The following is a 16,387-nucleotide window of genomic DNA, read 5'->3' as shown; positions in this document are numbered from 1 at the left end:
ATTATATATAATAGTTTTATTAATGTATGTTGTATTTATTTTATACATACCTGTACATTGTATATATATACATACCTGTGGATTTTCTAGAAAATGTGTATAGACAATCTATAAAATAATCTGTTTGTCTTGCATATCATTTAACATTTTATGGTGATCACAGAATTACCTGCCTCAAATCATCTTATAAAATCTGTTACCTTTAATACACATCATTAAGAAAGGAATGCGGATTCTTATATGTAGTATTGTGTGCCAAAAAAGTGAACGCTAATTTACAAGTGGTTAATTGTTATCCACTTGTATTACCAAGATAGTTCTTGTACTTCTCAGTCCTCTCAACAATAATCCTCTTCTAGGAGCTAGTTAATATTAGTGCAATGTTTTCCTATCCAAGAAATTGCTTGGACACACCCAGTGTCAAAAAATCATGGCCAAAAAGTAAGGGTTTCCTTCCAATTTCAGTAGACTGCTTCCCATTTTACTGTAAATGCTGAAGTCTTGTCTTGGCCAGGAAAACACAGAATTGTTTCTCTCTACTATCTAGTTCTGGGGTTTTTTTACTGAGGCTTGACATTTGTTCTGAATCCGAAGAGCCTGGCAGTAAACCCTGTTGCCATAGTTTACAAATGAGACTTGCAGTATCTTTAGTTCCAGTCAAGAAGTAAAAACACTGCAGTTCCCAACTTTTGTTCATGCAGCTGCATCTAAGTGCAGACTGTGTTCCAGCACCTAATTAAAGAGGGAAGACTGTCAGTTTCATTCACACACTTACCTCCCTTGGCAGGTAACAACAAAGTCAACCAGTGAGTTTTCAGCTTGACTCTCTGTCATCTGGATGCTCATCATCTGTATAATATTTACCTCAAGGATTCCCTCTGGGAGAGGAAGCATATGTCAATGGCAGAATACATGACAAGCTCTGAAGTCTGTGTGTATGGAACCTCAAGTGTTTGGCTGATGCTCAGTTCAGGTCTTGTTTTCCATAGCTTGCTCCCTCCCTTAGCACTCCTTTTGAATGGTTTGAAAGCTGAGGAATTTTCCAGTGTTTTCCCTGTGAGGCTGCTCCTTTCTGCTCTATTTCTCCATTATTATTATTTAGTTATTTATTTTACTGAGTCACTTCCCTGTCCTGCTACCTGTGACTTCTGTGCAAGCCAAGGTCAATTCAACCTTATGTGACTCCTACCAGGCCAGTATGCTTCAGGTGTGGCAGGTTCAGAAGCTGATGATAAAGAAAGTAGTGATACAGTGCACATCCCCACCAGCCATTTTCCAGTCTGAGTGCCTGGAAACACCACATGTAGCATGGAGGCAGCCATCAGCAGGCATCCAGACCAGTGCTTACCCCTTGCATGTGTGAAATCAAGGGTCTATAACTTCTGCCATTAGGTCCTGGCAGAGTGTGTAAAGAAACCAAAGTCAGCCAGTTAGCTGTCTGTATATTAATCTCTTAAAATGTCAGCTATGTCCAAGAGAAGGATCTTATTTTGGGTCTCACATATTTGATAAAATTGAGCCTAAATAAATATTATCTCTACCATACATTGTTGTTAACCCCATTCTTCTGTTCAGGTGTTGACCCATGTCCTTACCTACGATAGAGATACCATTTCTGTAGTATCCATTTCTGTAAATATGGCAACCTTCATCCGGTGCATCTTCCATTGACTCGGCAGTGGTAGAATAGTCTGCATTAGAAGAGGCTCCAGTCATTACTTCAGAGTTGAAGGAGAAAGAATAGATGCACAGCTTTAGAACAAGTTCTTCATAGAGGTATTCTTAACATGGCCATATATTTCAACTGCATTTGTTACATAGGTCATTAGTCACTTTGGTTTGCAGCTGTGCAGTCATGTATGTATCTGTAGAGGATCATGGTAATAAGCCTTAAAGAAAACACATGTGCCCAAGCTGTAGAGCCCTGAGGTGGCCTGGGTAGCCTCACTCTAAAAGCCACCTTGCTAGTGAGCCATCTCTGAAATAAAAGTGAGCCTGCAAGGTTTGATATAATTAAACACTTCTTTAAAATTCCCAAATCAATTATAGAAGAAATCCAAAGGCCAATAAAAGGTTTTAAATTCTCTCTTTAAAAGAAGGTATTTCCCCATTGCTCTACATTACAGCTAATGGAAAAATGAAGAGGGGAAGTGGGGAAAATTATGTCTTTCCATCGTTTTCATTCTCACTCAGCATTTTGGTAAAAGCACATGTTGAAATTCTGAAATTTGAAAAATATAGCCACATTCACAATTTAATAGTATTATAACTATCCAGGCTGAAACTGCAGACCTTTTGCAAACCTTAAAACCCTCTGAGATGATAAACCGATGCTGAACATAATGAAAGTTATTCTGAAATGTGATAGTGTGTAAATTTAAAGTGGAAAAGCTGCTCCGGATTAGTGCTACATGGTAATCCCATATTTTGGAATATGGGTAAGTTTTTTTTCTAGTTTAATCCAATCTCATTTATTTTTGGGTGGATATTAATGCAAACCAGAAAGGAACTGGTTATAAGAATGTTCTGAAATACCGCTTTCTCACTTAAAATTTAGATCTTACCTCAGAGGATGACCCTGAGTAGGCAAGGCTAAAACCTCTTGACTTGATGTGGTAGAGGGTATAAAAACAAACTTGTATGTACTGCATGTCCACATGAATCATAGAGTCATAGAATGATTTGGGTTGGGAAGGACCTTAAAATCATCTAGTTCCAACCTCCCTGCCATGAGCAGGGACACGTTGCACTAAAATGTGTCGCCCAAGGCTCTGTCCAACCTGGCCTTGAACACCGCCAGGGATGGAGCATTCACAACTTCCTTGGGCAACCTATTCCAGTGCCTCACCACCCTCACTGTGAAGAACTTCTTCCTTATATCTAATCTGAAGTTCCCCTGTTTAAGTTTAAAGCCATTACCCCTTGTCCTACCACTACAGTCCCTAATGAAGACCTCTATATGCTGTCACTGTGATGGCAGAACATGATGTGCCATGTGTTAAATGTGTGAGTGATGTCTACCATAGAATCATAGAAAAGTTTCATAGAATCATAGAATGGTTTGGGTTGGAAAGGACCTTAAGATCATCTAGTTCCAACCTCCCTGCCATGGGCAGGGACATCTCACACTAGACCATGCTGCCAAAGGGTCTGTCCAACCTGGCCTTGAACACTGCCAGAGATGGAGCATTCACAACTTATTTGGGCAACCTGTTCCAGTCACTTCTTGCCCTTTTGACTAAGATCAAGTGTAGTGTAGAGCTTATGTTTATTGATTCTGTCTCTAAACCAATTTATAAAGGGTTTTCAGAGCTTTGCAGCTCTTTCATTGATGACAGTAAATCTTCTAAAGATATGAACCTAAAATGTCAGAATTTAGAGTTTTAGCATAACTGAATATCACTGCTGTTCAATAAACTCTTACCTGCTGAGGTGGGCAGTGGTGCAGTGGGTGTCACTGGCTTACAGGGAACAGGTATGATGGCTTGGACAGTTAAATTTGGAGTGAAGTTTCCTTGCAGAGTGTAGGTGTGAGACACCACAGGACTGCTGGCTACAAATAAGCCACTTCCATCTCCAAAGTTCCACTTGTAAGAGATGGCAGAATTATTAAGATAGTAGCTGGGATCATGTATCTTCACATCAAATGTGATTGGTGAATCTTTGATAAAAATGGAGTCTGAGATGTTGCGGTCATGTTTTTGGAACATACTCACTAATACTGGAATTTTGTCTGGAGTGGGAAGAAAAAGGAAGTACATAATTAAAGTATACAGAGCTGGCTGCAAACAACAAACAGCTCCAAAGTCCCTGAACAGCAACAGCCAGAATGTGAGACATGAATATCCTTAACATGGGTTTCTATTTTAATTCGTTTTACTGATCTGAGGAGTGAATGTCAGTAGGAAACAGCTACCGAGAAACAAATGAGGAATCCCGGGGATCTGTGGAAGACTGCATTTCCTCTCATAAATAATTTTTCATTACAAAGCAGAGGTGTCACAACTGAGCTAGATACAAAGGTCAATTACACTACTCAAAGCAATTTACCAGCGATTCCACTTTCATATTAAAAACCTTTCTCAGGCCAATGTCTTCTTTTTGCTAGATAATGCTTGTGCTGAATTCTATTAACACCTAAGCAATACTCGCAATATTTTATTACAGTTTATTCCAGCACACTCACCCGTTACAACATAAATGGCACTTGCTCTTGCAATTGGAACATATGATGAATGCCCTCTCCTGTAAATGGATACTGCCATCACGTGTTTGCCAAGAGTGATATTTGCTGTGTTGACTGAAAATATTGCTGAAGATCGTCCAGTTCTTTCATAGTACTGACCTGAAACAGAGCACAAACTCACAAGTTTTCTCCTTCAGCCAAGCTACAAGTTGTTTTAAGAGAAGCGATGTCTCTCCAAATCTTGGATTGTCTAACACAGGTTTTTGGAGGACTGAATACTTGTGTTTACTCCCATTATTGCTGTGTTTCTTTTGAAGGTGTCAGAAAGATGTCCCAAATTTCACTAATGTAAGAAAAATTTGTCAAGGCACCTACATCTTTCCAAAGCTATTACATTACATTGAACCATTAGGATTATGTAGAGGATGGTGTTACCTCTTGAAGGCATTTCAAGTGATCTTGTGTTTGCACTTTTAGAGTAGCAAGAAGATACAAGACCTCTTGCTTCATACCTTAGAGCCCTTTGTGTACATTTGCTTATTTGTCTTTGTAATAGCTCTCGAGGCACGTATTACCTCTACCTGAAATTTGGGACATTATTATTATTACTACTCATGCTGATACTGATGATAATACTGATTTAGCCAAGCTAACTTAGAATACTAAGATTTAGTACGTAGCCAACGGCAGGAATAGCCCAACAGTTACATTCTCAGGACATGAAAACACTGAACATCAGCATCTACAACCAGATCAGTACCACACAGTCAGTGGCGGTTTTCACCTCCCCAGAGGCCAGAAGTGCTGCAGTATTCAACCAGTCTGAAGATATACAGCACTATGGTCTCTCTTAAAGGTAAGGATCTGAAGTGGCAGTGAGCGGTAAACAAATCATCTGACTAACCTTTCTTAGAAAAGGATCTTGGGTGCTACTGAAATCACTTCAGTACTACTACTGTGAATGCTGATTTAAAGAGAATCTCCTGGTAACCCATGATTGCCAGACTAAGCAGCTGATGGCCTCTCTGGAATGTGGTGAATGAATTTGGGATCTCCACTTAAGAGTGTGGAATTGTTTTTAAAGGATTTCTAATAACACATACTTGACAAAAGAGCTACAAATACAGGATGAATATAAGCTTTGCAGCGTCAGCCAAATCAAGGGATGTGTTACAGTACTAACCAAATGTGTGAAACACGTAGACAAAGTTCCTTCTCCTCCAGCCAGGATAATGAGGGAAAGGTCTCCCATCTGGGAATACATTATGGCTGTGGTTGCTTGTGCAGTTTTCCCAGCCACAGTTGTCAATCCATTCAGTCCAATTGTAGACATAGACTTGCTGATCCTGGGAAACTGGAAAATCTAAGTGTAGAAATAGGATGTGAGAAGTGTGCAGAAAGTCAGGGAGCAGGAGGCAGACACCCCAGTTTACAGCAGTTATTGCACTTAAACACCAGGTTTTAAACATTCAGTGTTTCTAAAATTGTGCTGTGGTTTTTAACATAAACACAAAATTATTCTGGCTTGGCATTATTTTATTTAGAAGCTTAAAAAAACTTTATTGTATCATGGGCCAGACATTTTAAAATTACTTTCCCAAAACTTGCTGCTGACTACACAGGGTGCTACTGTTTCACTGGAGCTAATGGGGCTACCTGAACCTTTGGCAAGTGGAATCTAAAATGGTAAGTAGCAATAGCAGCAATGGAAGCGCTGTGAGGAACTGACTTCGTTTTGCCAGAAGAGTTTTCTATGACACCTTTAAATAACTTGGGCACGACTTTCAGTTCCTTTCTTAATAATGAGAAGGCAGTTTCTCTCCCCAAACAGCACAACAGATCTTAAGTAGAGAATGGATGTCAGCTGTTAACAAAACATTAAGCAATCAAAAAGTAGAACTCAGGCTGACAAAAAAAGTTGCTGACATGCCTTGAAATGGAAATGATTTTGATCTGTAACACAATTTGTTGAACATTTATGAATTCAGAGGAGGAAAAGTGCAGCAGCCTGTTCCACTCTACATCTGGCAGCTTCTAACATTGGGATTATGGCTGGGGTTTTTGTATGATGGTAAATAAGATGAAGAAGGTGATTCTCTGATGAAAAGATTGCTTTATTTTAAAATTCTTTATTTTATTCTTTGCTTTTAGTTCTTACGCTGTGGGAATGTGAGATTTACTCTTTCCTGAGGGTTTTTCAAGATGCAGATAATGGGTAGTATGTTCTGCAATTCCCAACTGGGAAAAAACAATAAATCAATTGTATAAATTGACATCTTTATAAATTTGGGAGAACACAGTGTGACTGTGCAACCTTGTGACTGAGTTGAAGAGCAGTAACAGCTTTGTTAGGAAGCCAAATTAATGTCACTGGTTTGTTAAGGCAAATCTTAAATTAGTTGGTCATTACATATAGTGGGTACAGAACAGTAAACATACAGTGATCTTCTGAGGAGAGAACCTGGTGTGGCACAGGTTAGACACGAGTGTAGTTACCTGTTAAAAGCGACATGACATGTCATAGGGAGCGCCTGTAATGTTTTCAAGGATTCATGGCCTGTTCACACCAGCAGCACAGTCAGACATGTGCACAGTGCGGGGAGACTGCAGTTACCTACCCTGGGTACAGTTTCTCTCATATACTATGTTGCCATCATTATCTTCCTTCTGGCACTTGGGAAACTGGAGAGTCACAACAAAGGTCACGTTGGATCCTACCAGTGCTGGGCTGTCAGTGTCCAATTTGACTGTCACCCTTCCTCCTGAAGAAAAGAAAATTGGTCTTTACTGCAGTAAAAGATGCATCAGAGCAGCAGCTACCTTCAGCTGTGCAGTATTTACATTAGCAATGCTTTATTGCGTCCTCTGTTTCTAAGGGGGTTTGTGCTTCTAAGTCACTTGCACTCTTATCAAAACCCCAACTTAGAACAATCAATCAGAGGGACTCATCATTTCTCCCAGCCTCACTTAGTGGTCTGTCATTAATTTCCTTCTTAGAGATAAGAATATGGGGTTTTACTCATGGGGGTCAAAGGAGAATATTTTTTCTCTCCTCAGGGATACAGCCTTTAGACCTCAGCTCAGGCCAGGTGATAATAAACAGGGTCTTCACTGAAGTTGTCAAGCTAAAGCCGGCAATGCCCTACCAAGGTGGCAGTTGAAGCTACCGGTCCTCTAGGGCATGTTTCAAATAATGGATTGTCCTAGAGCCATCAATACTTCATAAATATTAATGTCTGAGCCTATGAGTCATGAGAAGGCATTTCCTGTAACAACTCACTCTTCTGCTTCCTCAGAAAATGCCCTGGGAATGGTACAAAGCCAATTGTCTCTAATTTGTTATTCCTAGCAGCAGTGATGGATATTGCCCCAATGAAAAAGCACTATAGCACCTGTGCACTTCAGTGAGGTGGATTTTCTGGCCGATTTTCTCAGTGTGTTTGAAATGCATATGTGTGATCACCTTTCCAGCAGTCCTTCCATCTGGGATCTCCTTCTTCCCAGAAAGGGTAAAGCTTTTCATTCCATTTATTTTGATCACTAGACCAGCCTTGTAGCTTCCTGTAGGATGTGACAGGAGAAGTACTTCCCTGGCTCAGCACATCTTGAAACCCTGGAGAGAGAAATGAACATGCCATGTAATAGCATTTTCCCTACCACTCTAAAAGGAATTGCTTTTGTGCTGAACAGCCTTCCTATTATGACTATACTCTTGTTCTGATTAGAAAACTCTTCACTAGAGAGTTATGGAGTTTTATCATTGCACCTATAAATACATCAACTATAACCAATACAAAGACAATTCCACCATTGTCAGACTGACATGTTTTTACTTGCACTGGTGCAAGCTTTCCAGAGAAAGAATAAAAAGGTCTAAAACATTTTGACCATATCAGAGCAATTGATCGTATGACTCGACATAACCCTGCAACAGTCAGGTTAGTTGTACGGATATTGCTTGATTGCTGATGGCTTTGTGCTTGCCTACTAATAATGTTATAAGTAAAACGCTAACAGGATAAATTCACTCTGTGTCTGAATTGTGCTCTAGTGGAAGTTATGCCAGGAATTAATTTCGACCCAGGGAAGCTGCTTTGGTGAGTTGGCTAGTGGTTTGGGTGGGAGGAGTGGAATCAATTGTAACAGAAGCTGGTATTCCCAGAAAAGGAAATTTAGAGCTGAATAGTAAATTCAGTGTGTTTATAATACAACAACAAAAACATATTAGCTTCATGCCTATTACTTTTAAATGGCTGAGATATTAAATCACTTTAATAACCTCTTTCTTCTCATAGAACTACAAATGACGGACTCAAGCTTTTCCCAGGCCTTCTAGGATCCCTCTTTCTGTCACAAAGTACACATAATGAATAACAAAGTAAATAGCCAAGTAACCTGTAGGAACACGTCAACCACTGTAGGATGCCATAAAAAGATGTTCCTAAGTAGGCTTGTAGGCAGGGTTCCATGAATGCCTGGAGGCTTTAAACAACTCTGTCATGTTAATCAAATAACTGCTGGGCGTGCCATTCAGTCACAACATCAAGGGATTTCTGCTTTTCGTGGCTTCATTTTAAAGGTAGCTGATGCTGAATGCTTCTGAGGTTTATACTCAAGTACAACAAAGAGCTGGATGACTTCAAGCAAAATGCAGAGGCAGAAGGGCAAAAATATCCCTGTGTGCTGTAACATAACTGGCTGTGTTGGAATTCCTCCGAGTTTTGGAAAAGGCACAGAGCAGGTGTAGCCAGTCTAAGCACAGCCTTTATGGGTATGTGACTCCTAATTTTACTGCAAGGGAGAACCAGAGAGACAGCTCTGAAGAGGAGCTGCTTTCTCTTGATGTTTCATTGCCCAGTGAAATTTCTGCTGGGCAGGAAGGATACTCCTTGGCCAGTCCCATCTCAATGGTCACTCTGAATAATGCTGGTAACTCTCTCCCCAGTCTGGAGGACAGAAAGGTTTGAGGAAGGGAACAAATTTTGCACGCAGAGACATGCTCTCCCACGGTCTTTTGCCCTACAGCAGCGCCCCACAGTCTCACTTAAATCACTTGATCAAGTATTTCCTCCAGATTTAATATATTCTGATGTGAGCAAAGCATAAAGCATCATGACTGGTATTTACTTAATGGCCTGTATCACATGCTGTATTGTTTTCAGTCTTGGTCAGAAGGGCAGTTGGGTAATGTCCCTTAGAAACTTTTATCAGGAAAAAAGCAGATTAGCAACTATAAAAGTATTTCACAAAGGCTTGTTAAGTTCAATTATATTTTAGGTCATTAAACTAATGTGCCATCTTATTTGAAAGTAAGTGATTAGGGATTTTTCCTTATTTCCTTTTCTCATTCTCTTTGATTTTATCTAAAAAATATTTAATAAATAAAACTCTTTTGGTTTTTGTCAGATCAAAACATTTCGATCATTGCTTTTTTTCCCAAATGCTTGAGTTATCAATAAGAGCTGGAGCACTTTTAATTTTATAAATGCTTTTAATTTTGAATTTTCAATAACAAACCTTGAATTCGTAAGTCATTTTCTTGTCCAGCTTTAGTAATAACTGTGGTCACTGCTCCTAAATCACAAGCTCCTCAGGCATTTCTGTGCCTCCCTGATGTGCTTTGTTTATTTCAATCGAATATAAAATATTTTACAAGCTTCAGGACAAGACAATGACATTTTTTTGGATGAGCAAAGACTTCAGTACTGGTTTCTCTAACACATGGAACTGAAGATTTTCAGTTGCTGAATTTAAAGGACCAAAAGCTTTAATGTATTTCTTCTTTAACAATGAAAACCACTCAAGAACAGATGTTGGTCATAACCAAAATTAGAGCAATTCACTTCAAAATAGAGAGAGTAATATTACACTCAAAGGAACTGATTACTGTAATAGTTTTGGTGAGGTGATCATAGGAGAAAAGATCTTACACTCTGATTGACTTTCTTCCTTCTCATTCTGGTTTTCATTTTGGTGAAAAATGTAGCAAAGACAAGAAGTTCAGCATTTCCTGTGATAGTGTGTTAGCCATGACAGAGAGAACAAAAGCCAATGCTGTAATAACAGCAACAAAAAGATGACCCAGCTAAAGAGGTTGAAAGTGTATTAGAAGTAAAAAAGCTGATGTTATGGCCCAGCTAAGATGACAGAAAATAATGCAAGCTTTCTAAAGTTATGTATAGAAACATAATAAAGCAGGACAAAAAAAGACTTTGAGGAACAACTTGCAAAACCATAAAACTTATTAGTCTTATTTTTTTCAAATACAAAAGTAGTGGAGAGCTTGCCAGAAAGTCTGTAGGGGTGAAAGATGATGTAGACACAAAAGAAGCATTCAGGGATAATAAAGGGATAGCATGAAAGTCCAATATATTAGTTTAAATTTTCATTCACAGAGGAGGAGCATAAGAGGTTTCAGTGCTAGAATTTTTCTTTACAATGATGGAGAATCTCTCTCAAAATGAAGTGTTGGCAGAAAAGAAAAATAAAATAATAGAAGAAACCAAAATAATGAAGAAGTTGGCCAGATAGGATGGCTGAAAAGTATGGACGTTGTTCAAGAGTGAAATAAATGAGCTATTAACCATAGCATGTAACATCTTGCTTAAAACTGCTTTAGTGGCCAAGAAACAAAAGTTGGCAAATGTGATGACAGTGTTTAAAAACTGTTTTAAAAACACTTCCAGGGAAGATTTACAGGATTACAAAAAGTTTGAGGCTCAAATTGGAGAAGCTTGTAAAAACAGCAGTGAGGAACAGAATTTGCAGATACAATGAATTAATATGATATGCAGCGAGAGCAGTGCGTTCCTCACAAACGTATTAGAGTTACACTGAGGGAGCCAGAGAGCATGGGAGCAAGGCTGACCTGCTTGCTATTGTCTGCTTGAGTTCCAGAAAGCATTTGATGAGGTCCCTCAGTAAAGGCACATAAAGGATCTAAGTTACCATGGGGAAAGAATGAAGGAATTCACATGAATAAATAATTGGTTAAGTTATATGAACCAAAAGTTATGAATAATGTCCAGTTTTCTCAATTGTTGAAATAATTTTAAATGTTCATAATCTGGAAAACAGATTTAAGCTGCTGAAGAGAGCATCTTAAAGTAATAGAGGGGAGGACTGTAAGAAACTCCATGACTCAAGAATAAAGCTGTATGAAATTCAGCATAGTCAAATGTAACTTACAGAACGAGGGGCTCTAAACTAGCTATCGCCACTCAGAAGCAGGATCTTGTAGCTTTACAGTTTTGAATGCAGTGCTCATTGGTAGCTGTAGAGCTAGGAAAAGGCTAGATAGAGAACAAAGATGAAATTGCCATTACAGCATTGTAAAATTCCATGTGTGTTCATGTCTTGAATACTGTTCACTGCTCTGTTCTCTGCAGCTCAAGCAGGGTATAAGGAAGCTGGAAAAATTCAGAAATAGGTGGCGAGGATGCTACAAAGGGCTAGAATTGTTTCTATATGAGGAACAGCTAAATAGACTGTGTCTTGAGCCTGGAGAAGAGGTGAGAGAGGAGAATACAAAGCCAGAATGATGAACACCATGGAGGAGGAAGCAATTTGTCACTATTTCTGAAAGTACAAAAGTTAAGAAGGATGAAATGAAACCAGCAGGTTACAGGTTCTAGGCGCATGAAGGCTATTTCTTCACATACGGCACAGTTAAGGTGTGAAATTTCTTGCTGGCAGCATATTGTGTGTGTGTCAAAAATTTACACAGTTGCAATCAAAACCCATGTGCATGAATGGGTGGAAGAAAAGTCCAGGAAAAACTGTTAAATACAGTGACTCTGCATCTGACAGAGATACTTCTGGTGCTGGAGAAGTGTCCTGAGTGAATACCAGTATACACTTGCCTGGTTATACATCTACTACTGTGTCCCACTGGAAACAGGTACATGGCTAGATGGATCCTCAGCTGGACCTCAGTTTTTAACGCCTTGAGTTTCCTTACTGTAGATTCTGTAATTTAAGCCTGAAATCCCATTTCTTGGATTCTCAGCCCTGAGCTCAGGAACTCAACCTAAGACCTGAGTCAAGCTGGGAGCCCAGAAAAAAGCAGAAGACTGATGCAGTGCCTGTTCACCGTGGCTTGAGGGTTTAATTCCTTGACTGGGCTCCCTGAGGTTGGTGATCCACAGGTCGGGGGGTCCCAGTAGGGAGCACTGCCTCTGACCTGGCTTCTCCCAGCCACAGCTGAGCTGAGAAAACTGGGAGAAATCCATTGTACATGTGCCCTTCTTGCCACGCTTCAACTGGGGAACTGTTGCTAGAAATGTGTTGAAATGAGCCAAGGCTTAGCTCCTGTCAGCTCTGTGTATCTGCGGAGCTCAGGGAATTGATAAATGAACAGCTCTTGGAATATTTTCCAGCTCAAGTGACATTTCTACCCAGAGCCAGGCAACCCAAGTGGAGCTAGCTGTCACCTCCTGCTTCCCAAGCACATCTGCAGCAACCGCTGCACCTGCATGGAGCAGCCATTCTTATTGCACTGGCTGAGGACATCGAACCCGCAGGGGCAGGGTGAGGGGACAGGGTGAAGGAAGCACTCACGTGTGGCGGCAGCACACAGCACCGCTTCAGCCAGGAGCAGGAATCCGAGGTGGCGGCGAGGACCACTCATGGTGCTGGAGACCCTGCACTGGTTCAGAGGAGCAGAGAGTGCCCGGTGCCTGCACACGGTAACTCCTCCGGTCCCCACTGAGAAGTGAGAATGAAGTTTCTCCACCGCTCTGCTCTCCGATTAAATGAAGGGCCCCAGGACTCATCATGTGATGGAATTAAGCAGAGATGCATGATTTTGTATTCAGCTTCTTTCAGCTCATGTGCTTATGACTCACTCCTTTTGCTTTCAGCATTCCCTGGGATTTCTGAGAGACCTGTTTGGAGCCACACCATTTACCTCGCAGGCATTTTTATACTGGTTTTGCACTATGATCAATTTTTGTACTTAATTTGTTTTTAAATTAGGAACACTTATTTCCAGAAATCCAAATTAACTCTTGCCCCAGCTTGATTTACAAGCATTACTGCAACAGCTCACTGCATTTGCTGGACCCATCACTACTTAACCATGTGTCTCTCCCCACATGCTGGGCAACAACTGTGGACTAAATGGAGACTGGCCAATTCTACCACATCCCTGGCCTTGGCTCCTGATGAGAGTTAATTGTTAAGGAAAACGTTATTTAAACATTTAGTGGGCACATGCATGCACCATCCAACAACAACTGCACAATACGATGTGTGAGGTGCGACCACAGACCTTATATAGTGACGGCCAGTCAATATCTAGCTTACAAGCTGCCGTGACGTACTCACAGACAAGTACTTCACTGTATATACTTCATGGTGTGTTGAGATACAGGAAAAATAGACTTTGCTGCCCAAGCCAGTAACAAGGTATAACCAATGGCTCAAGAGGACTAGCGTAATGCAGGCAGATTTGCAAACACTGCACTTAGTGGCTCAAATTTGGGTTCCACATGCTTCACCAGCCCGGGTGTTCTTTTGCAGGCAGTGCAGCAACTCAATTTTGTGCAGCTCTGGCAACCTTGTGAGGTTTTGTTTGCAGCAAAGAACAAGCTTTGGTGAGACAACATGGCATGGAAGCAAGTACGGAGTTCAGGAGTGGTTTCAGTGATGCCAAAGTATAGCACTGGCAAGTGAGACATTGGCCAGCCAGAAACCAACAAGTTGGGCAACATTAAACCATTTTTGTTTTGGGCAGGGCCGGTGGAAGTCTCTAAGTCCAAGTCACTGTCAACACAACGAAGACATTGCCCAATGGAAGGAGGTTTCAGAACTGAGACTACTTACTATTTTTAGTTTTAGTTGTTCTTAGTTTCTTCCACTTTTCTAGAATTTTCTATTAGCTGTTTAAGCTATTGTCACTACCCAGAGCACCCCAGCCAGCATTTCTCTCAGTAACCCAGGCTCTGATGTCCAGTCCTGTGCATCTTACATACATAGACTCCATGCTTCCGCACCCTCCTGGCTGGAGCCAATCTTCCCTCCTACTGCCAGCCAAGGAAAGGGGTGAAGGCAATAGCCTTAGGGATACCATGCTTGTTTGAACTAAGTCCTCATTATCTGGCAGAAAGGAGAGGGAGCATAAATCAAAGTCTGTAACAGACTATGCAAAAAAATGAGTGCAGCGTCCTCATGTGATTGTTGATTTTTTTGTTGTTATTAAATCAACTACATTCCAAATTGACATGTCAGGTTTCTAAGCCATTCACAATTATTTTTTAAACCATGTGGGACATTAACTTCAGTAGCATTCCTTTGTTTCCAGGTTGTTGATCCTAGAAGCGAAAAGTGACCTTCAAACTGTTTCAGCACTGGGGGCCTGATCTAAAGTCTGCTGTAGAGAAAGGAGGTTTGAACACCCATTCCCAACAGGGTTTTGAGGACCTCCAGAGGAAAACTGCTCACAACAAATTCCTGTTAATTAAAAACAAAAAAATTATCAGCCTAAAAACAATAACGTTGGTTAGGACGGAATTTTTTGCCATGTCATTTGATACATGAGATTGTTACATGAAACATTGAGTGACACCCTCAATAAGGGCCAGCTGGTGGAAATTATTAAACATGTTGTAAATAGAGTTTGGGGGCACGAAGGATCAGGCCTGTGGTTAGAGGAGTGGAAACCCACCCAGGCTGGGGTAATGACTAAAAGGTGGCCGTGCTGTGATGCTCTGGTCCTTCCCTTCTTCTTCCTCAGCTCTTGCACTTTAGACTACACATTCTTGGAGGGCTGACACAGGAAATGGTTGGATCCGCTTGTGTTGTGGCTGTAGCAGACACCATCAGCAAGAAAAGAGCAGAGGAAAATGCTGTGTAAGAAGGGAAGAAAGAGGCAGGAGAAAGAGAGATGTAAAAGGAGTGAAGAGAAGAATAAAAAAGCCAAGGAAAAGTATGAGAAGTGTAGCCTGAAAGTACCATCTGAAAACTGAGATTTCTCCAAGTGTCCCAACTGTAGCTATGAAAATGAGCCCACCTGAAATACTGAGGAGTATGTATCAGCTTGAAACTGGCTGATCATCATCAGATCTTAAATTAACTTTATAGTTTTTACATTATTATTCTTGGTCTCTGAGAAAGCTTTGCAAATTAAGTAACTGAACCGAATTGTGCAGCTGTAAAAGAGAAAAGATTTAAATTATAGCCTAAATATTCTCCCAGCAAAGAAGCACACATTCGGAGAGATTTAGGGCTTAGTCTGACGAAGAAGTGGGTGGGTAGGAGGTGCTTGGTACTTCACAGCTTTAGCACCTCAGTTATTAAAACTCATTGAGGAGATATACATCTCTGCTACCTGCAGGCCTGTCAGATGACAGGGCGTGAACACATCATGTGTACCTGCATGTCTAGACTGTGACAGAGCTGGCACGCTCGCACTGCTATCACACTGCCATCGACACAAGTACAGGAATTGTTAATCACTGCTCACAGGAACCTTAAAATCAAGGGGTAAAAAAAGGGATTTGAAGAATGAGCTTGGCTTTTGGCCAAACCAGCAAAGGAAAATGAAATGATCTTGTTCTGGCAACCATCTACTTTAAGTAAACGCTGTCTGCCATTACCAATGGTCTCTTGAGGGAACTCTGCTTGAGGGTGGACAAATCCCCTTCTGGGAAGAAATCATCTGTATCTCACATCACACGGGGCAGTGGCCATCAGCTGACTGAACCGAACATGCAAACAAAGCTGTGTTGGCAGTCAGCAGTCTTTCCTCTTGTACAGGGGGAGAAAAGCTCTGCAAAAGCTCATGATCCATTTATGGCACCATCCAGCTCAGTTTGTCACTGAAAAATGAATTAACCCTTGCAACTGGACAATCAGGCTTTTAGTAACTCCAGCATCTTCATTTTTTGTTTCTGTGGTAGCTTAAAGCAGGCATTTTAGCATTTTTTTTAATGAGAAAATATTTCCTTCCTGTCTCACTTCTCCAAAGTCCTGTGTTGGTGCTGATGTTTTCCAAACTTGGTACTTGATCGCAGCATAGGATCACAGCGTGACCGCAGCATGAGGAGCAGCTGAAGGAACTGGGGTTGTTGAGCCTGACTGAAAGCAGGCTGAGGGGAGACCTTATCGCTCTCTACAACTGCCTGAAAGGAGGTTGTAGAGAGGTGAGCGTAGGTCTCTTCTCCCTAGTAACAAGTGATAGGATGAGAAGAAATGGCCTCA

General features: G+C 40.9%; 1 protein-coding gene across 1 annotated transcript; it reads right to left on the bottom strand.

The window, feature by feature from the left end:
* Positions 1–775: 775 nt before the first annotated feature.
* Positions 776–12,815, bottom strand: GPNMB (glycoprotein (transmembrane) nmb; the record flags this gene model as incomplete). Its single annotated transcript, XM_010018285.1, has 8 exons — positions 12,746–12,815; positions 7,650–7,799; positions 6,805–6,948; positions 5,370–5,549; positions 4,187–4,345; positions 3,425–3,733; positions 1,596–1,718; positions 776–878 (listed from the first exon to the last, which is right to left on the bottom strand). Coding segments are annotated over exons 1-8 (1,238 nt in total), but the record flags the coding sequence as incomplete, so codon positions are not given.
* Positions 12,816–16,387: the final 3,572 nt, after the last annotated feature.

The sequence above is a fragment of the Nestor notabilis genome, unplaced genomic scaffold, assembly GCF_000696875.1.
Source record: "Nestor notabilis isolate BGI_N333 unplaced genomic scaffold, ASM69687v1 scaffold21577, whole genome shotgun sequence".
NCBI classification, from domain to species: domain Eukaryota; kingdom Metazoa; phylum Chordata; class Aves; order Psittaciformes; family Psittacidae; genus Nestor; species Nestor notabilis.
This window is presented reverse-complemented; position numbering and strand designations above follow the sequence as displayed.